The sequence below is a fragment of the Salvelinus namaycush genome, chromosome 25, assembly GCF_016432855.1.
Source record: "Salvelinus namaycush isolate Seneca chromosome 25, SaNama_1.0, whole genome shotgun sequence".
Classification (NCBI taxonomy): domain Eukaryota; kingdom Metazoa; phylum Chordata; class Actinopteri; order Salmoniformes; family Salmonidae; genus Salvelinus; species Salvelinus namaycush.
Window position 1 is genome coordinate 10,108,218 of NC_052331.1, and position 27,601 is coordinate 10,135,818.

General features: G+C 51.3%; 2 protein-coding genes across 2 annotated transcripts; one reads left to right on the forward strand and one right to left on the reverse strand.

The window, feature by feature from the left end:
- Window positions 1-2,104: 2,104 nt before the first annotated feature.
- On the forward strand, window positions 2,105-20,572 carry ap1g2 (adaptor related protein complex 1 subunit gamma 2). Its single transcript, XM_038963709.1, has 22 exons — window positions 2,105-2,298; window positions 2,839-3,044; window positions 3,132-3,256; window positions 12,159-12,300; window positions 12,583-12,679; window positions 12,814-12,890; window positions 13,110-13,205; window positions 14,500-14,580; window positions 14,988-15,086; window positions 15,244-15,299; window positions 16,000-16,113; window positions 16,248-16,388; window positions 16,695-16,749; window positions 17,302-17,424; window positions 17,561-17,650; window positions 17,771-17,898; window positions 18,086-18,190; window positions 18,378-18,522; window positions 18,669-18,813; window positions 19,069-19,223; window positions 19,392-19,490; window positions 19,564-20,572. Exons 2-22 carry the CDS (start codon window positions 2,844-2,846, stop codon window positions 19,660-19,662), a joined length of 2,373 nt encoding a protein of 790 aa, XP_038819637.1. The 5' UTR covers window positions 2,105-2,298; window positions 2,839-2,843; the 3' UTR covers window positions 19,663-20,572.
- Window positions 20,573-20,695: 123 nt separating this feature from the next.
- Window positions 20,696-23,934, reverse strand: nedd8l (NEDD8 ubiquitin like modifier, like). Its single transcript, XM_038963710.1, has 4 exons — window positions 23,776-23,934; window positions 23,423-23,470; window positions 23,209-23,291; window positions 20,696-20,982 (listed from the first exon to the last, which is right to left on the reverse strand). Exons 1-4 carry the CDS (start codon window positions 23,791-23,793, stop codon window positions 20,865-20,867), a joined length of 267 nt encoding a protein of 88 aa, XP_038819638.1. The 5' UTR covers window positions 23,794-23,934; the 3' UTR covers window positions 20,696-20,864.
- Between the last annotated feature and the right edge of the window lie 3,667 nt (window positions 23,935-27,601).

Sequence of the window (27,601 nt, forward strand, 5' to 3'; positions counted from 1 at the left end):
GCGAGTGACATCACCGATTGAAACGCTATTAGCGCGCACCCGCTAACCATTTCACATCGGTTACACCAGCCTAATCTCGGGAGTTGATAGGCTTGAAGTCATAAACAGCTCAATGCTTGAAGCATTGCGAAAAGCTGCTGGCAAACGCACAAAAGTGCTGTTTGAATGAATGCTTACGAGCCTGCTGCTGCCTACCATCGCTCAGTCAGACTGCTCCTCTCTCAAATATCAAATCATAGACTTAATTATAACATAATACCACACAGAAATACGAGCCTTTGGTCATTAATATGGTCGAATCCGGAAACAAAACGTTTATTCTTTCAGTGAAATACGGAACCGTTCCATATTTTATCTAACGGTGGCATTCCTAAATCTAATTATAAGAAATTCATGTTAGCAGGCAATATTAACTAAATATGCAGGTTTAAAAATATATACTTTTGTATTGATTTTAAAGAAAGGCATTGATGTTTATGGTTAGGTTTGGTGCAACGACAGTGCTAAATCATCACCCGTTTGGCGAAGTAGGCTGTGATTCGATGAGAAATTAACAGGCACCGCATCGATTATATGCAACGCAGGACACGCTAGATAACTACACATGGTTGATGATATTACTAGTTTAACTAGTGATTATGTGAAGATTGATTGTTTTTTATAAGTTTAATGCTAGCTAACAACTTACCTTGGCTTCTTGCTGCCCTCGCGTAACAGGTAGTCAGCCTGCAACGCAGGCTCCTCGTGGAGTGCAATGTAAGGCAGGTGGTTAGAGCGTTGGACTAGTTACCGGAAGGTTGCAAAAACGAATCCCCGAGCTGACAACGTGCCAGTGGATGTATAAATTCTGTCCTGAAACATCAGCCAAATTTGGCATTTTGTGTAACAGATCTTTTCCCATTCACCTCATATGTTGCGAGTGGATGGATGTACAACTAGGTCCACATGAATCCTATTGAATTAATAGGGATTGTGTATGTAAATGTTGGTGCATGCGCTTGGTTCCGTACCGGGAAGAAATTACTTGTACTTTCACCCCTGGATATAGCATATGGTAGAAAGAGTAGCCTACAGGCTGGAGATAAAATGTATGACAATGTAATGACACTTTTTACATCATGCATGTTTCTCCGATCAAATAGCCTAACTTAAATGGCGCCCAATCAAATAAAAAATGTACTGACATGTTAGCAAACATATCCTAAAAACAGGACAGGTCAAAGTAAAATAGACAATATTGAATGGACAATCAGGCTACTCACAACTGCTGTCCAGGAGTTGTACCCTGTGGGGTAAATTGTCATGATCAGTGGGTTCAAGTTTATATCTGCCCTTTTTTTATGAGCTGATCATGGTAAAAAGGAAAATACTTCTGATTTCCCACTGTGTACACATTGCAAATAGGTTCAGGATAACTACTAATAAAGTTGGATAGTTGATATGCAGAGCTTAAAAAGCCAAATTGAATAGTCACAGGAATCAGGACTAATAAAACCAAGAGCTTGTTTTTCAGGCTACATGTACCGGCGCCGACGTCTTTGTTTGGTCCTGTCCGGACTTGCCTTGATTTCCACGTTCACGGATGTTGTTTTTTTGTCCTGTCCGGTCCAAATCTGAACCAATCATAGAAGGCATTTATTCTGTCTTGCCTAGGGCTGCAGAACAGTCAGGACAATATATGATGTGTCACCACTGTTTTGAAACAACATGATGTAATAGAGCTCTTGGCCAACACCACATAAATGTGTTTATTGAATATTCTGACATGTCTGCAGTGGCAGGGAAGCAGACGGGAAAAGTCCGTGCTTGCACACTTTTAAACTTTAAAAAATCACAAAATCATCTTCTCACTGCTCTCGCACACACTTATATGTACACACGGCACACACATATTATGTATGAAAATAATTGTAAAGGAGACTGACCATTACCTTCATTGTAATTATTCAGGTGATCACTTCTCTATCTGATCATGCACCATCAGTTACTGCACCCCCACCTCATCCATCTTCCACTTGTTGTCAAGGACACCGACCTCCACGTAGATCGCCTACAGTTTTCCTAAGGGGCGGAGTTCAAGCCTAGTCAGAGATCAGATGGCGGAAGTGATGCTGCCATTATGGTTTTCACATGAAGCTTAGGGGACCGTACAGTAGGCGTCCATCCAAGATAGCCGCCGAGTAGTTTTAGTTGCCCATTCATTTGTGAGGGAAGAGTTTAATTAATGTTGACACATCGCTGTTAATTGAGCACAGAAACGGCTTGGTATTTTTCTAGGGGCGTTTTCACTTTCCGAAGGTAAGAAACTAGCATCGAGCTCCCATGTAATCCGAGGTTATCGAGCATTAATTGGCTAAATAAATACATAGTTGACATCGCTTTTGTAGGCTTTACCCTAAACATGTTGTAAAAGTAGATCGCCTAATGAACTGAATTTCTAGGCAATTGCTGCGATGTGTTGTGGCTAGCAATGCTAGGTGAATTAATTCGATACATTGTATCAAGATAATATTGACGTCACGGCTGCTTGTATCTTGTAAGGTTTATAGTTGTACATGGTTGTTTCGTGTTTCACTTTTCATTGTAATTTATTAACAGCCACTGCACTTCAGGAGTATTCTCTCTCTATTCAAATGACTGTACAGTAAATGCTAGTGCTTTTACAGGTGCTCATGAATAACTTATTAGTTGTTTCACCTGCTTTGTTGTCCTACATGCACTGATAGTCAATGCATTTTCTTATTCAGATTAGTATGTGTGGGTCTTTTTGTATGTCTGTTGAACATCTCTAATTCTGCAACCTCCCTCTTTCTGTCCCACACAAACACATACACACAGGAGCCATGTCTCCGTCTGTGCGTCTGCAGGAGATGATCAGGGTGATCAGAGGAGCCCGTACACAGGGAGAGGAGCGTGGTGTGATCCAGAGGGAGTGTGCTGCAATCCGGGCGCAGTTCAGACAGGCTGACAATGGGACACGCTCTCACAATCTGGCAAAGCTGCTGTATGTGCACATGCTGGGTTACCCCGCCCACTTTGGTCAGGTAATGAACAGTGCCTCTTAAGATGTCTGTTGGTATATTTGCTATATTTGTATCCTAACAACTCCCCAAGTCCCTCTCTGATCGCAGATGGAGTGTGTGCGTCTGATTGCCAGCCCTCGGTACAATGAGAAGCGTGTTGGGTACCTGGGTGCCATGATGCTTCTAGACGAGAAGCAGGATGCTAGCCTTCTCATCACTAACTCCATCAAGAAGTAAGGACAGTTTTATCAGCAATTTGACCATGAAATTTGAAGTATGAACATTTGAAGTGATTGCTGCATTGTTGGGAAAGAGCTAGCAAGAAAGGAATTTCACTGTACTTGTGCACGTGAAAACAAATCTTGAAACTTGTATAAGACAGACAGACGAAACTAAGACAATCGGAGAGACATGACTCTGAAAACGTCCGACGGACGGAACGCTGAGACAGTCAGACGGACGGAACGCTGAGACAGTCAGACGGACGGAACGCTGAGACAGTCAGACGGACGGAACGCTGAGACAGTCAGACGGACGGAACGCTGAGACAGTCAGACGGACGGAACGCTGAGACAGTCAGACGGACGGAACGCTGAGACAGTCAGACGGACGGAACGCTGAGACAGTCAGACGGACGGAACGCTGAGACAGTCAGACGGGCGGAACGCTGAGACAGTCAGACGGACGGAACGCTGAGACAGTCAGACGGACGGAACGCTGAGACAGTCAGACGGACGGAACGCTGAGACAGTCAGACGGACGGAACGCTGAGACAGTCAGACGGACGGAACGCTGAGGCAGGCAGACGGACGGAACGCTGAGGCAGGCAGACGGACGGAACGCTGAGACAGGCAGGCAGACGGACGGAACGCTGAGACAGTCAGGCAGACGGACGGAACGCTGAGACAGTCAGGCAGACGGACGGAACGCTGAGACAGTCAGGCAGACGGACGGAACGCTGAGACAGTCAGGCAGACGGACGGAACGCTGAGACAGTCAGGCAGACGGACGGAACGCTGAGACAGTCAGGCAGACGGACGGAACGCTGAGACAGTCAGGCAGACGGACGGAACGCTGAGACAGTCAGGCAGACGGACGGAACGCTGAGACAGTCAGGCAGACGGACGGAACGCTGAGACAGTCAGGCAGGCGGACGGAACGCTGAGACAGTCAGGCAGGCGGACGGAACGCTGAGACAGTCAGGCAGGCGGACGGAACGCTGAGACAGTCAGGCAGGCGGACGGAACGCTGAGACAGTCAGGCAGGCGGACGGAACGCTGAGACAGTCAGGCAGGCGGACGGAACGCTGAGACAGTCAGGCAGGCGGACGGAACGCTGAGACAGTCAGGCAGGCGGACGGAACGCTGAGACAGTCAGGCAGGCGGACGGAACGCTGAGACAGTCAGGCAGGCGGACGGAACGCTGAGACAGTCAGGCAGGCGGACGGAACGCTGAGACAGTCAGGCAGGCGGACGGAACGCTGAGACAGTCAGGCAGGCGGACGGAACGCTGAGACAGGCAGGCGGACGGAACGCTGAGACAGGCAGGCGGACGGAACGCTGAGACAGTCAGGCAGGCGGACGGAACGCTGAGACTGTCAGGCAGGCGGACGGAACGCTGAGACAGGCAGGCGGACGGAACGCTGAGACAGTCAGGCAGGCGGACGGAACGCTGAGACAGTCAGGCAGGCGGACGGAACGCTGAGACAGTCAGGCAGGCGGACGGAACGCTGAGACAGTCAGGCAGACGGACGGAACGCTGAGACAGTCAGGCAGACGGACGGAACGCTGAGACAGTCAGGCAGACGGACGGAACGCTGAGACAGTCAGGCAGACGGACGGAACGCTGAGACAGTCAGGCAGACGGACGGAACGCTGAGACAGTCAGGCAGACGGACGGAACGCTGAGACAGTCAGGCAGACGGACGGAACGCTGAGACAGTCAGGCAGGCGGACGGAACGCTGAGACAGTCAGGCAGGCGGACGGAACGCTGAGACAGTCAGGCAGGCGGACGGAACGCTGAGACAGTCAGGCAGGCGGACGGAACGCTGAGACAGTCAGGCAGGCGGACGGAACGCTGAGACAGTCAGGCAGGCGGACGGAACGCTGAGACAGTCAGGCAGGCGGACGGAACGCTGAGACAGTCAGGCAGGCGGACGGAACGCTGAGACAGTCAGGCAGGCGGACGGAACGACAGTCAGGCAGGCGGACGGAACGCTGAGACAGTCAGGCAGGCGGACGGAACGCTGAGACAGTCAGGCAGGCGGACGGAACGCTGAGACAGTCAGGCAGGCGGACGGAACGCTGAGACAGGCAGGCGGACGGAACGCTGAGACAGTCAGGCAGGCGGACGGAACGCTGAGACAGTCAGGCAGGCGGACGGAACGCTGAGACAGGCAGGCGGACGGAACGCTGAGACAGGCAGGCGGACGGAACGCTGAGACAGTCAGGCAGGCGGACGGAACGCTGAGACAGGCAGGCGGACGGAACGCTGAGACTGTCAGGCGGACGGAACGCTGAGACTGTCAGGCAGGCGGACGGAACGCTGAGACAGTCAGGCAGGCGGACGGAACGCTGAGACAGTCAGGCAGGCGGACGGAACGCTGAGACAGTCAGGCAGGCGGACGGAACGCTGAGACAGTCAGGCAGGCGGACGGAACGCTGAGACAGTCAGGCAGGCGGACGGAACGCTGAGACAGTCAGGCAGGCGGACGGAACGCTGAGACGGTCAGGCAGGCGGACGGAACGCTGAGACGGTCAGGCAGGCGGACGGAACGCTGAGACGGTCAGGCAGGCGGACGGAACGCTGAGACGGTCAGGCAGGCGGACGGAACGCTGAGACGGTCAGGCAGGCGGACGGAACGCTGAGACGGTCAGGCAGGCGGACGGAACGCTGAGACGGTCAGGCAGGCGGACGGAACGCTGAGACGGTCAGGCGGGCGGACGGAACGCTGAGACGGTCAGGCGGGCGGACGGAACGCTGAGACGGTCAGGCGGGCGGACGGAACGCTGAGACGGTCAGGCGGGCGGACGGAACGCTGAGACGGTCAGGCGGGCGGACGGAACGCTGAGACGGTCAGGCGGGCGGACGGAACGCTGAGACGGTCAGGCGGGCGGACGGAACGCTGAGACGGTCAGGCGGGCGGACGGAACGCTGAGACGGTCAGGCGGGCGGACGGAACGCTGAGACGGTCAGGCGGGCTGACGGAACGCTGAGACGGTCAGGCGGGCGGACGGAACGCTGAGACGGTCAGGCGGGCGGACGGAACGCTGAGACGGTCAGGCGGGCGGACGGAACGCTGAGACGGTCAGGCGGGCGGACGGAACGCTGAGACGGTCAGGCGGGCGGACGGAACGCTGAGACGGTCAGGCGGGCGGACGGAACGCTGAGACGGTCAGGCGGGCGGACGGAACGCTGAGACGGTCAGGCGGGCGGACGGAACGCTGAGACGGTCAGGCGGGCGGACGGAACGCTGAGACGGTCAGGCGGGGCGGACGGAACGCTGAGACGGTCAGGCGGGCGGACGGAACGCTGAGACGGTCAGGCGGGCGGACGGAACGCTGAGACGGTCAGGCGGGCGGACGGAACGCTGAGACGGTCAGGCGGGCGGACGGAACGCTGAGACGGTCAGGCGGGCGGACGGAACGCTGAGACGGTCAGGCGGGCGGACGGAACGCTGAGACGGTCAGGCGGGCGGACGGAACGCTGAGACGGTCAGGCGGGCGGACGGAACGCTGAGACGGTCAGGCGGGCGGACGGAACGCTGAGACGGTCAGGCGGGCGGACGGAACGCTGAGACGGTCAGGCGGGCGGACGGAACGCTGAGACGGTCGGGCGGGCGGACGGAACGCTGAGACGGTCGGGCGGGCGGACGGAACGCTGAGACGGTCGGGCGGGCGGACGGAACGCTGAGACGGTCGGGCGGGCGGACGGAACGCTGAGACGGGCGGGCGGACGGAACGCTGAGACGGTCGGGCGGGCGGACGGAACGCTGAGACGGTCGGGCGGGCGGACGGAACGCTGAGACGGTCGGGCGGGCGGACGGAACGCTGAGACGGTCGGGCGGGCGGACGGAACGCTGAGACGGTCGGGCGGGCGGACGGAACGCTGAGACGGGCGGGCGGACGGAACGCTGAGACGGTCGGGCGGGCGGACGGAACGCTGAGACGGTCGGGCGGGCGGACGGAACGCTGAGACGGTCGGGCGGGCGGACGGAACGCTGAGACGGTCGGGCGGGCGGACGGAACGCTGAGACGGTCGGGCGGGCGGACGGAACGCTGAGACGGTCGGGCGTGCGGACGGAACGCTGAGACGGTCGGGCGGGCGGACGGAACGCTGAGACGGTCGGGCGGGCGGACGGAACGCTGAGACGGTCGGGCGGGCGGACGGAACGCTGAGACGGTCGGGCGGGCGGACGGAACGCTGAGACGGTCGGGCGGGCGGACGGAACGCTGAGACGGTCGGGCGGGGCGGACGGAACGCTGAGACGGTCGGGCGGGCGGACGGAACGCTGAGACGGTCGGGCGGGCGGACGGAACGCTGAGACGGTCGGGCGGGCGGACGGAACGCTGAGACGGTCGGGCGGGCGGACGGAACGCTGAGACGGTCGGGCGGGCGGACGGAACGCTGAGACGGTCGGGCGGGCGGACGGAACGCTGAGACGGTCGGGCGGGCGGACGGAACGCTGAGACGGTCGGGCGGGCGGACGGAACGCTGAGACGGTCGGGCGGGCGGACGGAACGCTGAGACGGTCGGGCGGGCGGACGGAACGCTGAGACGGTCGGGCGGGCGGACGGAACGCTGAGACGGTCGGGCGGGCGGACGGAACGCTGAGACGGTCGGGCGGGCGGACGGAACGCTGAGACGGTCGGGCGGGCGGACGGAACGCTGAGACGGTCGGGCGGGCGGACGGAACGCTGAGACGGTCGGGCGGGCGGACGGAACGCTGAGACGGTCGGGCGGGCGGACGGAACGCTGAGACGGTCGGGCGGGCGGACGGAACGCTGAGACGGTCGGGCGGGCGGACGGAACGCTGAGACGGTCGGGCGGGCGGACGGAACGCTGAGACGGTCGGGCGGGCGGACGGAACGCTGAGACGGTCGGGCGGGCGGACGGAACGCTGAGACGGTCGGGCGGGCGGACGGAACGCTGAGACGGTCGGGCGGGCGGACGGAACGCTGAGACGGTCGGGCGGGCGGACGGAACGCTGAGACGGTCGGGCGGGCGGACGGAACGCTGAGACGGTCGGGCGGGCGGACGGAACGCTGAGACGGTCGGGCGGGCGGACGGAAAGCTGAGACGGTCGGGCGGGCGGACGGAACGCTGAGACGGTCGGGCGGGCGGACGGAACGCTGAGACGGTCGGGCGGGCGGACGGAACGCTGAGACGGTCGGGCGGGCGGACGGAACGCTGAGACGGACGGGCGGGCGGACGGAACGCTGAGACGGACGGGCGGACGGACGGAACGCTGAGACGGACGGGCGGACGGACGGAACGCTGAGACGGACGGACGGACGGACGGAACGCTGAGACGGACGGACGGACGGACGGAACGCTGAGACGGACGGACGGACGGAACGCTGAGACGGTCGGGCGGACGGACGGAACGCTGAGACAGACGGACGGACGGACGGAACGCTGAGACAGACGGACGGACGGAACGAACGCTGAGACAGACGGACGGACGGAACGAACGCTGAGACAGACGGACGGACGGAACGAACGCTGAGACAGTCGGACGGACGGAACGAACGCTGAGACAGTCGGACGGACGGACGGAACGCTGAGACAGTCGGACGGACGGACGGAACGCTGAGACAGTCGGACGGACGGACGGAACGCTGAGACAGTCGGACGGACGGACGGAACGCTGAGACAGTCGGACGGAACGCTGAGACAGTCGGACGGAACGCTGAGACAGTCGGACGGACGGACGGAACGCTGAGACGGACGGGCGGAACGCTGAGACAGTCAGGCAGACGGACGGAACGCTGAGACAGACGGACGGAACGAACGCTGAGACAGACAGACGGACGGAACGAACGCTGAGACGGACGGACGGACGGAACGCTGAGACAGTCGGACGGACGGACGGAACGCTGAGACAGTCGGACGGACGGACGGAACGCTGAGACGGACGGACGGAACGCTGAGACAGTCGGACGGACGGACGGAACGCTGAGACAGTCGGACGGACGGAACGCTGAGACAGTCGGACGGACGGAACGCTGAGACAGTCGGACGGACGGAACGCTGAGACAGTCGGACGGACGGAACGCTGAGACAGTCGGACGGACGGACGGAACGCTGAGACAGTCGGACGGACGGACGGAACGCTGAGACAGTCGGACGGACGGACGGAACGCTGAGACAGTCGGACGGACGGACGGAACGCTGAGACAGTCGGACGGACGGAACGCTGAGACAGTCGGACGGACGGAACGCTGAGACAGTCGGACGGACGGAACGCTGAGACAGTCGGACGGGCGGAACGCTGAGACAGTCGGACGGGCGGAACGCTGAGACAGTCGGACGGGCGGAACCTTGAGACAGTCGGACGGACGGGCGGAACCTTGAGACAGTCAGACGGACGGGCGGAACGCTGAGACAGTCAGACGGACGGGCGGAACGCTGAGACAGTCGGACGGACGGGCGGAACGCTGAGACAGTCAGGACGGACGGGCGGAACGCTGAGACAGTCAGACGGACGGGCGGAACGCTGAGACAGTCAGACGGACGGGCGGAACGCTGAGACAGTCAGACGGACGGGCGGAACGCTGAGACAGTCAGACGGACGGGCGGAACGCTGAGACAGTCAGACGGACGGGCGGAACGCTGAGACAGTCAGACGGACGGGCGGAACGCTGAGACAGTCAGACGGACGGGCGGAACGCTGAGACAGTCAGACGGACGGGCGGAACGCTGAGACAGTCAGACGGACGGGCGGAACGCTGAGACAGTCAGACGGACGGGCGGAACGCTGAGACAGTCAGACGGACGGGCGGAACGCTGAGACAGTCGGACGGGCGGAACGCTGAGACAGTCAGACGGACGGGCGAAACGCTGAGACAGTCAGACGGACGGACGGAACGCTGAGACGGACGGACGGACGGAACGCTGAGACGGTCGGACGGACGGAACGCTGAGACGGTCAGACGGACGGACGGAACGCTGAGACGGACGGAACGGACGGACGGACGGAACGCTGAGACGGACGGAACGGACGGACGGACGGAACGCTGAGACGGACGGACGGAACACTGAGACAGTCGGACGGAACGCTGAGACAGTCGGACGGAACGCTGAGACAGCCGGACGGACGGAACGCTGAGACAGCCGGACGGACGGAACGCTGAGACAGCCGGACGGACGGAACGCTGAGACAGTCGGACGGACGGAACGCTGAGACAGTCGGACGGACGGAACGCTGAGACAGTCGGACGGACGGAACGCTGAGACAGTCGGACGGACGGACGGAACGCTGAGACAGTCGGACGGACGGGCGGAACGCTGAGACAGTCGGACGGACGGGCGGAACGCTGAGACAGTCGGACGGACGGGCGGAACGCTGAGACAGTCAGACGGACGGGCGGAACGCTGAGACAGTCAGACGGACGGAACGCTGAGACAGTCAGACGGACGGAACGCTGAGACAGTCAGACGGACGGACGGAACGCTGAGACAGACGGACGGACGGAACGCTGAGACAGACGGACGGACGGAACGCTGAGACGGACGGGACGGACGGACGGAACGCTGAGACGGACGGAACGGACGGACGGAACGCTGAGACGGACGGACGGAACACTGAGACAGTCGGACGGAACGCTGAGACGGTCGGACGGAACGCTGAGACGGTCGGACGGAACGCTGAGACAGCCGGACGGACGGAACGCTGAGACGGTCGGACGGACGGAACGCTGAGACGGTCGGACGGACGGAACGCTGAGACGGTCGGACGGACGGAACGCTGAGACGGTCGGACGGACGGAACGCTGAGACGGTCGGACGGACGGAACGCTGAGACGGTCGGACGGACGGAACGCTGAGACGGCCGGACGGACGGAACGCTGAGACGGCCGGACGGACGGAACGCTGAGACAGCCGGACGGACGGAACGCTGAGACAGCCGGACGGACGGAACGCTGAGACAGCCGGACGGACGGAACGCTGAGACAGTCGGACGGACGGAACGCTGAGACAGTCGGACGGACGGACGGAACGCTGAGACAGTCGGACGGACGGGCGGAACGCTGAGACAGTCGGACGGACGGGCGGAACGCTGAGACAGTCGGACGGACGGGCGGAACGCTGAGACAGTCAGACGGACGGGCGGAACGCTGAGACAGTCAGACGGACGGAACGCTGAGACAGTCAGACGGACGGAACGCTGAGACAGTCAGACGGACGGACGGAACGCTGAGACAGACGGACGGACGGAACGCTGAGACAGACGGACGGACGGAACGCTGAGACGGACGGGACGGACGGACGGAACGCTGAGACGGACGGAACGGACGGACGGAACGCTGAGACGGACGGACGGAACACTGAGACAGTCGGACGGAACGCTGAGACAGTCGGACGGAACGCTGAGACGGTCGGACGGACGGAACGCTGAGACGGTCGGACGGACGGAACGCTGAGACGGTCGGACGGACGGAACGCTGAGACGGTCGGACGGACGGAACGCTGAGACGGTCGGACGGACGGACGGAACGCTGAGACGGTCGGACGGACGGACGGAACGCTGAGACGGTCGGACGGACGGACGGAACGCTGAGACGGTCGGACGGACGGAACGCTGAGACGGTCGGACGGACGGAACGCTGAGACGGTCGGACGGACGGAACGCTGAGACAGTCGGACGGACGGACGGAACGCTGAGACAGTCGGACGGACGGACGGAACGCTGAGACAGTCGGACGGGCGGACGGAACGCTGAGACAGTCGGACGGGCGGACGGAACGCTGAGACAGTCGGACGGACGGACGGAACGCTGAGACAGTCGGACAGCATTCTCAGACAGTTCCATAATCATCAATGTTGCCATACATAAACATTAAACTAGTGGTCTAGTAACCTCTACCTGAGCACAAAGCAATTGAGCAATTGTCATTAAACCCCCATCGCAGTGACCTGTCCCACAGCAGTCAGTATGTCCAGTCTCTGGCTCTGTGTACTCTGGGCTGTATGGGCTCAGCTGAGATGTGTCGAGACCTGGCCCCAGAGATCGACCGCCTCCTCAGAGCCTCTAACTCCTACATCAAAAAGAAGGTGAGCACTCTCTGTAGACACAAACACACACACACACACACACACACACACACACACACACACACACACACACGCCACTCCTTTCATCACGCCTTCATGGCCGACCTTGGTAATGCAGAAACCCAAACCAATCCATCTTGAGCACTACTGTAAAACACTGCATTGCAACAGACTAAAGGAAACCGTCATGCGGTCTGAACTGAGGGTGAGACGTAAAGTGATGCGCTGACATTGAAGGTTATCGTCGTTATGAAGCTGATCGTGATGACAATGACATTTCAGGCAGCTCTTTGTGCGGTGCACATTGTGAGGAAAGTGCCAGAACTAGGAGAGCTGTTTACCCCTGCATCTCGATCCCTGCTCTCTGAAAAGAACCACGGTGAGTCCGTCGTCATTTGTTTTGCTTTTCTTATATTACCCAGCTGTTCACTGTCTGCTCCTTACTGTCAATGTTTCTGTGCCTAACTGTGTCCGTGTGGCAATTATACCCCTCATGGTTTGGTCTGATTGCAGGGGTGTTACATGGAGCCGTGGTTCTGATTACTGAGCTGTGTGAGCGCAACCCAGACACACTAGAGCAGTTTCGTAAGGTAAAATGCACACACGCTCACCCACCTCATCTCACCCCATTCCAGTACATCCACTCAACATGAGACATTACATTTCAGTCCCTTGAAAATGATAGATTTGGTTATACACTGTAACAAATGCCAAATCGATACTTGTGAAAAATGGCACACGGTTGCACATTCTCCCCCATCCTTAGATGATGATCTGTGATTTTGACTCTTGGTGTGTGTTTGGTCCAGGCGGTGCCGGAGCTGGTCCAGATAATGAAAGGCCTGGTGATGTCTGGTTACTCTCCAGAACACAACGTGGCTGGTATCAGTGACCCCTTCCTACAGGTCAGTGTTTTAAATCATTTATTTTACCAGGGGAAATTGGAGTCACTTTTGTGACTGAACTTACATACACTACATGACCAAATGTATGTGGACACCTGCTCGTCAAACATCTCATTCCAAAATCATGGGGATTAATATGGAGTTGGTCCCCCCTTTGCTGCTACAACAGCCTCCACTCTTCTGGGAAGGCTTGCCACTAGATGTTGGAACATTACTGTGGGGACTTGCTTCCATTCAGCCATGAGTATTAGTGAGGTCGGTAACTGATGTTGGGCGATTAGGCCTGGCTCGCAGTCGGCTTTCCAATTCATCCCAAAGGTGTTCGATGGGGTTGAGGTCAGGGCTCAGTGCAGGCCAGTCAAGTTCTTCCACAACCGATCTCGACAAACCATTTCTGTGTGGACCTTGCTTTGTGCACAAGTGCATTGTCATGTTGTTACAGGAAAGGGCCTTCCCCAAACTGTTGCCACAAATTTGGAAGCACAGAATCGTGTAGAATGTCATTGTGTGCTGTAGCTTTATGATTTTCCTTCACTGGAACTAAGGGGCCGAGTCTGAACTATGAAAAACAGCCCCAGACCATTATTCCTCCTCCACCAAACTTTACAGTTAGCACCATGCATTTGGGCAGGTAGCGTTCTCCTGGCATCCACCAAACCCAGATTTGTCCATCGCACTGCCAGATGGTGAAGTGTGATTCATCACTCCAGAGAACGCGTTTCCACTGCTCCAGAATCCAGTGGCAGCGAGCTTTACACCACTCCAGCCGACGCTTGGCATTGCGCATGGTGATCTTAGGTTTGTGTGTGGCTGCTCGGCCATGGAAACCCATTTCATGAAGCTCCCGACAAACAGTTATTGTGCTGACGTTGTTTGGAACTCAGTAGTGAGTGTTGCAACCGAGGACAGATGGGTTTTACACGCTAGGCGCTTCAGCACTCGGCGGTCATGTTCTGTGAGCTTGTGTGACCTACCACTTTGCGGCTGAGTTGTTGTTGCTCCTACACGTTTCCACTTCACAATAACAGCACTTGACCAGAGCAGAAATTTGACGAACTGACTTGCTGGAAAGGTGATATCCTATGACGCTGCCACGTTGAAAGTCACTGAGCTCTTCAGTAAGGCCATTCTACTGCCAATGTTTGTCTATTGGAGATTGCATTGCTGTGTGCTCGATTTTATACACCTGTCAGCAACGGGTGTGCCTGAAATGGCCGAATCCACTATTTGAAGTGGCGTCCACATAGTTTTGCGTATATGTAGTGTATTTCTCTTTCTGTCTATCCATCATTAGGTGCGCATTCTTAGGTTGCTGAGGATCCTGGGTCGTAATAACGATACAGCTAGTGATGCCGTGAATGACCTGCTGGCCCAGGTACAGTAATGAAACCACACGCAAGGATTCACACTGCAGGATTTTCACTAGTAAATAGTCTTGCAGGGTTGTTGTTGTTGAATGGATTCTATTTAAGCAATAAATGCCAGAGGAGGTGTGGTATATGGCCAATATACCACGGCTAAGGGCTGCTCTTATGTACGACGCAACTCGGAGTGCCTGGACACAGCCCTTAGCCGTGGTATATTGGCTATATACCACAAACCCCAGAGGTGCCTTATTGCTATTATAAACCGGTCGCTAATGTAATTAGAGCAGTACAACAAAAAAAAATGTCATACCCGTGGTATGCAATCTGATATAACACTGTCTGTCAGCCAATCAGCATTCAGGGCTCAAACCTCCCAGTTTATGATTCAATATTTCTATACTGCTTCTTTATACAGGTGGCCACGAACACAGACAGCAGTAAGACTGCAGGCAGTGCTGTGTTGTATGAAACAGTTCTCACTGTCATGGACATCAAATCGGAAAGTGGCTTGAGGGTAAGTGCCGCATGTGATACCATCATCAAGTCATTTCTTGTTTGTATGTATTCACATCTTTTTGAATGTGCCACAAGTGGTAGAGGCCAATGTAGCTAACATGGATGTACATCAGAGGCCGTATGTCTAGGTTGTGTCTGTTGTGTGTGTGCGACAGGTCCTAGCTGTGAACATCCTGGGGCGATTTCTTCTGAACAACGATAGGAACATCCGGTTAGTGCCCCCCCCCCCCCTTCCCTCTGTCTCTTCCTTTTATCTCATCTGGTCCTCATTTGGTCCTTCTTCATGGTTTCTAGCCCATTGCTTAGAAGCTTATTGTTGCTTAGAAGCTCATTGTTGCCTGAGGCAGACAAACCTGTGCATTCTAATAAATCTAAACACAGTCAGTAACATCTATTCCTGTGATTATTTAGCTAGAGGCCGTACAGTGACAGACAGGGTTGTTGGGCTATCTGTACGTTGTGGGCGAACGATCACATGTAAGTTTCCTTTTTATCCGTCTGTTCCTGTTGGGATTGTTCCCGTAGGGTCTGTCTGGCCCAGCAGGTTATTCTGGTCTGGTCCCAGGCTTTAAGCGCGTCCTCCCTGTGGCTGGTGGAAAGCTGCTAGACTGGCTCAGAGCAGATATGACCATTCTCTCAGCATGCAGAGTGATCGCAGATCGTTACACCAGATATACGTTTCAAAGACATGCAGTCATGCTCCCCATCGGGGAAGACGGCACACAGCTAAAATGTTTGCGGAAGATGCGTGAGGTGGGAGACCTTGGAAATGAGAGTCGCAGAAGGAAAGTTTGTTCCATGAACTGTATCCATGCACCAGTTGTGTTGATAAACTATCACAGCCCTTCTACACGTCCAGAAACACACACGTCTTTCTCTTTCATTGTCTAAATATTTTTATTCGGGCACAGGTACATCTCAATGACTTCCCTTCAGAAGATTGTTCAGACGGACCACAATGCTGTGCAGCGTCACAGAGGGACCATAGTGGACTGCCTGAAGGACCAGGATGCTTCTGTCAAACGGTACTGTGTTGATTTCTGAGCCTGTACTGCCAGTTAGCCACGTGTCACCTATTCATGAGCGACAATGGAAGGTGGCATATGACTTTAGAGAATAACAGTATATAGTTACAATCTTCTTTGTGTTTATCCCTCAGCCGGGCATTGGAGCTTTCTCTGGCCCTGGTGTCAGCTGTCAACATCCGCTCTCTGATGAAAGAGCTGCTCCTCTTCCTCTCCAGCTGTCCCCCAGAGCTCAGAGCACACACCACCTCAGGCATCTTCAACGCCGCAGAGAGGTACTGGGCTGGCCGTCACCTGTCTAGGGGGCTTTAAATGTCTCTATGTCGTGTAGTCTCTGTGTATCTGGATGTCTCATTTTGTATCTATGTCTATATGAATGTTTCCCTGTCTCTGTGTCGGGTGTGGTACTGTGTTTCTGTCTTGCTCTCTGTGTCTGTATATGTCTCACTGCTATCTGGCTGTTCTACCACTGAACACACACAGGCCTAGCCAGTAGCCTGTCCTCGCTGTGTGTCACTGTGTTTGTGTCTGAGCCGCAGCACTGAACACCACTGAGTCTCTTGTCTCCGTGTCTCTGTCAGGTATGCACCCTCTCAGCGCTGGCACATTGACACCATCCTGCATGTCCTCACCACGGTAAATACTGACACTACTGCACCGCAACCACCTGGTGACTGCGCAACTTGTTTTAACTACTGTACAACTTGTTTTAACTACTGTACAACTTGTTTTAACTACTGTACAACTTGTTTTAACTACTGTACAACTTGTTTTAACTACCGTACAACTTGTTTTAACTACCGTACAACTTGTTTTAACTACCGTACAACTTGTTTTAACTACCGTACAACTTGTTTTAACTACCGTACAACTTGTTTTAACTACTGTACAACTTGTTTTAACTACCGTACAACTTGTTTTAACTACCGTACAACTTGTTTTAACTACCGTACAACTTGTTTTAACTACCGTACAACTTGTTTTAACTACCGTACAACTTGTTTTAACTACCGTACAACTTGTTTTAACTATGACCAGCTATTGTAAATAACCCCAAGATGTATCCCACTTATATCACCCCACTGTACTTCAAGCTGTCTGGGTGGAAACTAGGCACATTGCCACTTTTTGCCCTGTCTGGACTAGTCTAGACATTCCTGTGTTTGACAGTAGTACCATCTCTTTTAGGCAGGGGGCGACGTGAGGGATGAGACGGTTCCCAACCTGATCCAGCTCATCACCACAGCAACAGAACTACACTGCTACACGGTCCACAAGCTGTACAGAGCCCTGGTTACAGACATCTCAGTGGTATGGCTTTAGTATGAATGTGTTTGTGTGCCACGCTCTGTCGAAATGGGATTTGTGTTATCAGTCAGGAAAACCTCAATGCCCAGCTCTATTCTCAGCTGTGGAACTGTGCAACATTGTTGGTTTGTGTGTGCAGCAATCCCTGGTACAGGTGGCATGCTGGTGTATTGGGGAGTATGGAGACCTGCTTCTGAGAGGAGAGTGTGAGGAGACAGAATCTGTTCAGGTACATGAGGGAGGATGCTGTGGTTGTTTTAACACAGGCATGGTTAATACCCATTGACAATACAGTATTAACTGTCATAAAACCGAGACAGTTCTTCTTGTTTCTCTGTCCTGCCATTAGGTGGCAGAGGATGACGTCCTGGACGCCTTGGAAACGGTTCTACAGTCACATATGTCGTCGCCGGCAACCAGGGGCTTCGCTCTCACAGCGACAATGAAACTCAGCACACGCATAACACACAACGTGGAGTAAGCATTATTAACTCACACCACTCAGAACACTGCTGCAACCGGTAGACAGCAGCTACTGAAAACTGCTTTGTCAGTTTTGCCCACTGCGTGGGGGGTCTTGGGACTTGTGACTCTCATTGCTGATGTAGAGAATTACTAAAATAGCTCTTGTTTCTTACTGCTTTTCCTCGTCCCTGTCCGGCAGTCGCATTAGGAGCATCGTCAGCATCTACGGCAGCTGCATCGATGTGGAACTCCAGCAGAGGGCAGTGGAATACAACGCTCTGTTTAAGAAATACGACCACATGAGGTAGTCCATATGTATATACATACAGTATATTGTCAGTGATAGCCAATGATGTATACATATATTGTTATATCTATGAATACAACACTGAGGGGAAATGGCAGCCCCTCAGTGACTCAGTTATGGTCTTCATCGTGGTAGCCACTTTTGCTTTGCCCATTACACTGCTAAGAGAGCTCTGTGTTCGCAGGGCTGCTGTTCTGGAGAGAATGCCAGTGATTGACAAGAGCTCACCGGGACATACCAATGGAGAATCAACAGGGGGGTCTATCAAAGACATGGAGCCAACCAAACGGACACAGGAAGTAGTATTACCCCAGGAACCTGCTAACCAGGTAAGGGATGAAAAGGACTGCAATAAACTTTGGTAGTTCAGCTATCTGGATATGAAGTATAGACTTTACTTATTGTGTCCTTTCTCAAGCTGAACCTCTCAAAAGTAACTCGATGTGGAATATTTCCCTAATTTTCTCTTGTCAAGGTGTGTGATCTGTTGGACCTGCTAGGTGGTTCTGGGGAGCCTCCCCAGCCCAGCCCCGCCCTATCCACCACAGCGCTAGGCCCTGTTAGCAGCACGGCTGGGGGAGACCTACTGGATCTGCTGGGAGGCCTGGACGTCACACCTGGTGAGACACGGAGCTGCTGAGTGAGAGTGAACAAGAAACGGAGATGGGGGTTTTCAGAGAGATGGACAAAGCCATCATTAAGCCATCAGAAAAACATTATGAAGATGTACTTGTTTGGGATTTTAGAATGAACACACCAGTAGCTTTATGCAAAAGATACAGCACATCTTCATAATGTATTTAATGATGGTCTGTTTTCTGGTGCTGAATTTCATGAGCCCCAAGTGTGACCGATGTTTCTTTGTGTTTCCATAGTGCCACCTAGTGTTATAGTGTATGAGAAGAACGGCGTGACACTGAAACTACAGACTGACAAACAGACAGACACGGGCATGACCATTACCCTCACTGCCACCAACTCTACTGACAGGGACATCACCAGCCTCACCCTGCAAGCAGCAGTACCCAAGGTCTGTCTTTGGGTCCGCCTGTCAGACTACCTTACTTACCTTATTTGGTATTCCAAACTTGTATGTCATGAGTAGGCCCCTCTAGACCATGTGACCAGACCAGGAAAAACTCTGGGCCCTAGTTATAGGCTATTCATGACCTTTGTCTCTCACTTCCATCCACCTCAGAGCGTCCAGTTACAGATGAAGGCTCCGAGTGGTGACGTCATCCCCGCACACGGCTTAGGTCAGGTGACCCAGACTGTGCTCCTCAACAACCCTAACAAGGTGGGTCTTCGTTCAGTCTGTCCGTGGTTGCCACACTCACAATGAACTAAACATTCACTTCCTTCCCAACCAGGTGAGTCTGAAAATGAGGGTGCGCGTGTGCTACACCAGCCAGGACGTTGTCTGCCAGGACACGGTGCAGATCGACTCATTTCCCAGCCCCGCCTGGTAATGACAGCTGAAAGCAACCAGTCCATCAACGCTGACATCAGACCATGGAAGGATCGACAGCCGACCAGGCCCAGGAGTGGGGATCCATTCTACCTGACAGCTGCCTGTCAATCATACACAGAGAGAATCCTCTCTGTCAATCAACTATTCTACAGTACAACCTGATGTTTTTCCAAATGACTCCTCTTATTTTTCTAAATGGCTGACCCTCAAGAACTGTGGAAAATGTCCCCCTACAGTTGGCAGGGATGTAGATAAACTCTTGATACTGTCACCCTAAAAGCCATTGTCACCATGACCTTTTCAGCTTCTGATTGGACTACTGGTATTACATTTCCCATAGCATAACCAACAGTATTAATGGCACTATCTTTGTTGTGTATTTGGTGTCACATCAACCAACAATAGTAATATGCAGCTGTCTGCCTGGCCCTTTGGGACGTGTCCAATCAGAAGATAAATCTATCCTGAGAACTGTGCAACCAAGACTGTCTGCCGGGATAATCTTTTAAGACAGTACCTTTGAAGTCTTGACCCATGCAACCGTGACAACTTTTCTTTCACTCCAGGACTACTTACCTACCTACTGTTGTGGCTCACTGTTACAGTTCCCTCTCGTCAATCTGAGCCACGTGATTAGCATCCCCTAACACTACGCCTTATCCATACTTAACGATACATGCCTTCCATTGGTGTACTCTCCTCCCTACCTCTATTTACCAACTGCTTCTCTCTTCCCCTGTGCCTGTCACTCAGAACCCCTTTTGGAGCTGAGGTATTATCATGTATGTGTATATAGACTTTATTTAGAGGTGGGAGTTGCTGTTTTATCTGTGAATGATGTGTAGTACCGGGAAAGAGAATTCAGTTTGTGTGCATTGCCTTTGACATTTGTAATTAAAGGTTATCAAATTGAATTATGAATGCATTATTTTCAGAGTTCATAACTGCCTATATGGAAAGTTGTTTTACAAGGCACTGCTAAATTACACACTCGTGCAATAGCAGCCATGCATGTACTTCAAAAGGAAAACAGTACATTCCACCTTTTATTCACAAGCAAAATTCACAAGCAAAAAAAAAACTCTGTCCCACTTACTTAAATTCCAACAGTGTATGGGTGGTTACAAAAACAGAGGAATTATAGCAGTCCAAATTGCTGCTCTGTGTTGCAACATGGTGTGACGATGACAACTCTGCCCACTAGGCGATAAGGTGTATGCTGGAACAGTGGCAGACTAGCCCTCCTCTTAGCGCCAGGACCAGATGCAGTACTGAGCCTCCCTGGATCTTGTAGTCCGCAGCTGTCTTCTCATCGTTCCTGAGAGGGATGGGATTAAGTCAGAGCAGATGAAACAAGTGCACTTGATCTTACTTACTTGAACGGAAAGCATGCTACGTGTTGCAGTAGGTCGTTAGAATAATGCCAAACATATCCTTGAATATCCAAGTTGTTGAGCCAAGGGACTCAAACGATGCCAGCCCACTGAATGAATGGGCGATAATTGCACATTCCTTCACAATCTAATTTAAAATAGGCCTAACTAAATGATAAGGAGGGCGAACAGGTTGATTTAATTTAGAACAATAATAGTGTAATGATGAGTTTGTGTTATGCCTATTTATCGACGTTGGCTCTCATTTTAATAATTTGACCGCGTGCTTTGCTGGTTGATACGGGACTGTTTTATTTACTATAACTATTATTAAATCGTATTTATTGTAAGGGCAACTAAAACATGCTACGTGTTGCATTAGGCTTTTAGAATAATGCAAAACACATCCTTGACTCTATCCAAGATGATGAGCGAGGGGAAAGAAAGAAACGATGCCAGTCAGCCTACGCAGCCAGCCCATCGAAACTACACCTAAACTATACCGAAACTCATTTCACACGTAATAAGACAGCCTATAGACAAGATTAAATTGACAGTCTGAGTGACAATATTATCAGTTGCCAAATTGCACAGAGACGGGCACATTTTGTAATTGACAGATGCAGGGAAAGTAGCATCACTTCATCAAATCATCACATGCAGGTAAAACATTTTGATTTCTATATAGTATCAGAAAGATCATATTGTGCAGTTTCTGTGACGCTTACGTTTGTCAAATAACGCAAAATTCAAGAGGTGCAACTCTATTTCCAAATTTCACTTTTTAAAAGAATATCTGCTGTCCATGCACTCAGCACATGCCCACTAGGGGGCAGCATTTCTCTGGCTACTAAGCAAAGATAAGTAACATAATAAACTTAAAATATGGTATTCTGTTTTCGTTTAAATAAATATTCATATTTTCACAATGTTTCTGTAGACCTGACAAAACTAAATTATGAAGGACTTATTTGTGATGGACTTGAACTAGGTGTTTCTTAGTTTTGACAAACTGATGAAAATGCTATTACGCTCTTTGAAATAATTGTTTAGTATTCTAATGTTAGCTAAGACCTTTATAAACCCAACCAAATGATTATTCTTCTGATTACATATATTAAATGTATTTATTAGACTGTTATAATGTTGATGGGTCATTGGCTGGAAGTGTCGAAAATTGGCTTTAGGTCTATGTTTTTCACGAGGACGTCGTAGAATAATTTAAAACATATCCATAACTAACAAATAACTATTGATGTTATATTTATACATGGATATTGAGGCTTTGATTAAGAAGTTGGAACTCTTCTCTGTCTGCATCAAAAAGGACAACACACAGGTCTTTCCATCATTGTGTAATTTTTTTTGTGTGCAAATGAACTCAAGCTTACGGACAATGTCAAAAGTGACACGAGTGAGTTGGGTGCCCAATTACGCAGGTACTTTCCCAAAACGGATGACAAGAGAGCCTCATCGAAATTGCAACAAGCGGTTCTGTCAAAATGTAATTTAATCAGAAGCAACTCCCAGATTTCTGGATTGGGCTGCGCTCAGAGTATCCTGCCTTGGCAAATCGGCTGTTAAGACACTGATGCCCTTTGTAACCACGTACCTATGTGAGAGTGGATTCTCGGCTCTCACTAGCATGAAAACTAAATACAGGCACAAACTGTGTGTGGAAAATGATTTAAGACAGACTCTCTCCAATACAACCCAACATTGCAGAGTTATGTGCATCCTTTCAAGCACACCCTTCTCATTAACCTGTGTTGAGTTATTCACAATTTTCGATGAACAAGTTGGTTAAATAAAGAGCAAAATGATTTATTATTATTTGTGCCCTGGTCCTATAAGAGCACTTTGTCACTTCCCACAAGCCGGGTTGTGACAAAAACTCACACTCATTCTTATGTTTAATAAATTTATTATATAGTGTGCGTGTGTGGCAGGCTTACAATGATGGCAAAAAAACAACATTTGAGAGTGTACTGACCCTGGTGCTATAGGGGGTACGCAGCTGGAGGTTGAATGTTTGAAGGGATACGGGACTATAAAATGTTTGGGAACAAGTGCTCTAGAGGGTACTTATAGGCAGAAAGGCCAGGCGCTTCTGGTGTTAAAGGGAGCAGATGTTTCATGACATGATTGTGATGGAAGGGTTTATCACTTACATCTGTTTTCCACTGTAGATTAGTCTTTGTTGTTGAGGTGGAATCCCCTCTTTCTCCTCCACCCTTTCTTTAATTCTCTCCACCTTCATACGTGTACAAGAGAGCATATAATTATTATAAGTATTACTGACATGGGTAACTTAATCCTTATATTACACATAGAAAGAAAATACATTAGATTAAAATCAACCTTCAAAGTAATGATGTTTCATACCTTGTCTGTGGGCTCAATGTCGATCTCTATTTCTTTGCCAGTGAGAGTCTGAGACAGAAAAATTACGTTAACTAGCTAACTAACGTTACGTAGCTAGCTAGTTAGCTAACATGGCTGTTGTTACAACATTGTAGCTATACGGGGATGACGGTTCAAAGCCAATGACCTGTAATGTCCACTATATAACTAGCGCTGTTCAGATCAATACATTTACCAAAGATATGTATAACTAACATACGTGTACGTTACGTATAATATTACAATCCAACTAACGTTAGCTCGACGATGGTGAGATACGACCATAAAGTCTGTAAACTAGAGGGCATAGCCACAAATTAAATGGCTGGTCTTACCTTAACCTTGATCAGCATTTTGACCTTAAATACGTTTTAAATCAATTTAAGATGAAATACCTAATCCACAATTATAGTTTTGTGGTATTGTTGTCAAATTGAGCAAACCTCTGATTAAACTTTACTTCCTGTGTAACAGTGACTTCACTGTTCCGTCCGTTGTCCATCTACCGTATTTTATGAGACATAGGTTCCGCTTTGCAAATAATTACTTTCTGGTAAAATACTTGTTATAAAGTTAATTTAAAAAAACGTTGTGCACGGGGGCATTTTCATGTTGTTACAGGAAAGGGCCATTCCCAAACTATTGCCACAAAGTTGGAAGCACAGAATCGTCTAGAATGTTATTGTATGCTGTAGCGTTAAGATTTCCCTTCACTGGAACTAAGGGGCCTAGCCCAAACCATGAAAAACAGACCCAGAACATTATTCCTCCTCCACCAAACTTTACAGTTGGCACTATGCATTCGGGCAGATAGCATTCTCCTGGCATCCAGAAAAATCCAGATTTGTCTGTCGGATGGTGAAGCGTGATCCATCACTCCAGAGAACCCGTTTCCACTGCTCCAGAGTCCAATTGCGGTGAACTTTACACCACTGGCATTGCGCATGGTGATCTTAGGCTTGTGTGTGGCTGCTCGGCCTTGGAAACCCATTTCATGAAACTCCCGACTAACATTTCTTGTGCTGACGTTGCTTCCAGAGGCAGTTTGGAACTCGGTAGTGAGTGTTGCAACCGAGGACAGAGGGCCCCCCCACCAAGCAGGCAAACATTTTTTATTGCCCCCATCTTGATGGTGGAGAGAAATATTTACGTTTTAAAGGGAATTTGCAATTCTACTAATTTTGCCATGGAGCGGAGAGATAATTTTGCAGTTTTACAACAAATTTCAAGCAATTCTACTCATTTTGCCATGGGACAGGGAGAAACTTTTCAGTTTTAAAGCACATTTCTGCAGTTCTACAAATTTTGCCATGCGGCGGAGAGAAAATTGAGCAATTCTATAACAGATTTCATGCAATTCTTCTAATTTTGCCATAGGGTGGAGAGGAATTATTGCAGTTTTAAAGGGCAATTCCGCCACTTTTCAACCTCATATTCATCATCTTCCGCACCAAACCAGTGTCTACCTATGTAAAAACATTGCATTTCTATCAAATCAAATGTATTTATAAAACCCTTCTTACATCAGCTGATATCTCAAAGTGCTGTACAGAAACCCAGCCTAAAACCCCAAACAGCAAGCAATGCAGGTATAGAAGCACAGTGGCTAGGAAAAACTCCCTAGAAAGGCCAGAACCTAGGAAGAAACCTAGAGAGAAACCAGGCTATGAGGGGTGGCCAGTCCTCTTCTGGCTGTGCCGGATGGAGATTATAAAAGAACATGGCCAAGATGTTCAAATGTTCATAGATGACCAGCAAGGTCAAATAATAATAATCACAGTGGTTGTCGAGGGTGGAACAGGTCAGCACCTCAGGAGTAAATGTCAGTTGGCTTTTAATAGCCGATCAATTAATAGCCGCAGGCAGAACAGTTGAAACTGGAGCAGCAGGACGGCCAGGTGGACTGGGGACAGCAAGGAGTCATCAGGCCAGGTAGTCCTGAGGCATGGTCCTAGGACTCAGGTCCTCCGAGAGAGAGAGAGAGAGAAAGAAAGAAAGAAAGAAAGAAAGAAAGAAAGAAAGAAAGAAAGAAAGAAAGAAAGAAAGAGAGAGAGAGAGAGAGAGAGAGAGAGAGAGAGAGAGAAAGAGAGAGAATTAGAGAGAGCATACTTAAATTCACACAGGACATCGGATAAGACAGGAGAAGTACTCCAGATATAACAGACTGACCCTAGCCCCCCGACACATAAGCTACTGCAGCATAAATACTGGAGGCTGAGACAGGAGGGGTCGGGAGACACTGTGGCCCCATCCAACGATACCCCCGGACAGGGCCAAACAGGCAGGATATAACCCCACCCACTTTGCCAAAGCACAGCCCCCACACCACTAGAGGGATATCTTCAACCACCAACTTACCATCCTGAGACAAGGCCGAGTATAGCCCACAAAGATCTCCGCCACGGCACAACCCAAGGGGGGGCGCCAACCCAGACAGGAAGATCACGTCAGGAACTCAACCCACTCAAGTGACGCACCTCTCCTAGGGACGGCATGGAAGAGCACCAGTAAGCCAGTGACTCAGCCCCTGTAATAAGGTTAGAGGCAGAGAATCGGCCAGGCAGAGACATTTCTATGATCTGTGGTTAAAAAGATAAGGTCCTAAAACAATGCTTCTTTGTAACATCACTTGGTTGGATTAAAAGAAAAAACAGTGATTTTCAAAACCTGTAACAAGTTTCTAGACTTTTGATGACTTCATTGGTTAGAACTTTTTAACTTTGTATTTATTTCTTCAAAACGTAGAAATTAGCCGTTTTCACATACAGTGCATTCGGAAAGTATTCAGACCCCTTGACCTTTTCCAAATGTTCTTACTTTACAGCCTTATTCTAAAATGGAGTAAATGTACAAATGTTTTCCTCATCAATCTACGCACAATACCCCATAATGACAAAGCAAAAATATATATATCTTTTTTTGCAAATGTAAAAAATTTAATAAAAAAATATCACATTTACATAAGTAGTCAGACCCTTTACTCAGTACTTTGTTGAAGCACCTTTGGCAGTGATTACAGCCTTGAGTCTTCTTGGGTATGACGCTACAAGCTTGGCACACCTGTATTTGGGGAGTTTCTCCCATTCTTCTCTGCAAATCTTCTCAAGCTCTGTCAGGTTGGATGGGGACCGTCGCTGCACAGCTATTTTCAGGTCTCTCTACAGATGTTCGATCGGGTTCAAGTCCGGGCTCTGGCTTGAACCCGATCAAGGACATTCAAAGACTTGTCCCGAAGCCACTCCTGCGTTGTTTTGGCTGTGTGCTTAGAGTTGTTGTCCTGTTGGAAGGTGAACCTTTGCCCCAGTCTGAGGTCCTGAGCGCTCTGGAGCAGGTTTTCATCAAGGATCTCTCTGTACTTTGCTACGTTCATCTTTCCCTCGATCCTGACTAGTCTCCCAGTCCCTGCCACTGAAAAACATCCCCACAGCATGATGTTGCCACCACCATGCTTCACCATACGGATGGTGCCAGGTTTCCTCCAGATGTGATGATTGGCATTCAGGCCAAAGAGCTAAATCTTTCAACAGACCAGAGAATCTTGTTTCTCATAGTCTGAGAGTTTTAAGGTGCCTTTTGGCAAACTTTAAGCTGGCTGTTATGTGCCTTTTACTGAGGAGTGGCTTCCGTCTGGCCACTCTACCTTAAAGGGCTGATTGGTGGAGTTCTGCAGAGATGGTTGTCCTTCTTGAAGGTTCTCCCATCTCCACAGAGGAACTCTGGAGCTCTGTCAGAGTAACCATCGGGTTCTTGGTCATTTAAAGCAAATTGCCTGCAATTCTACTCATTTTGCCATGGGGCAGAGAGAAATGTGTGCAGTTTTAAAGAAAGTTTTCTGCAATTTTACACATTTTGCCATGACTTACAGTATGCCACGATAAGGATATCTGAGTGAGAGTGACTAACAAAATCAATAGGGTCACCCTGGAGATCAGGGCCCCTGGGCATGTGCCCCAAGTTTAGATAACCGGCTAGACTAACTTATCAATCTAAAAATTGTTAGCTAACATGGCTAATTGAGTGACTGTCAGTGATGGACAAAACAAGAGAAAAACTGCTGATGCACAACCAAATTTCGAATTTGCACCTTGTGTATTCTACTATTTGAACTCACAACAGTAAATTGAGACCCCGACTGAGTTCCATTCATGGGGTTTTTATGGG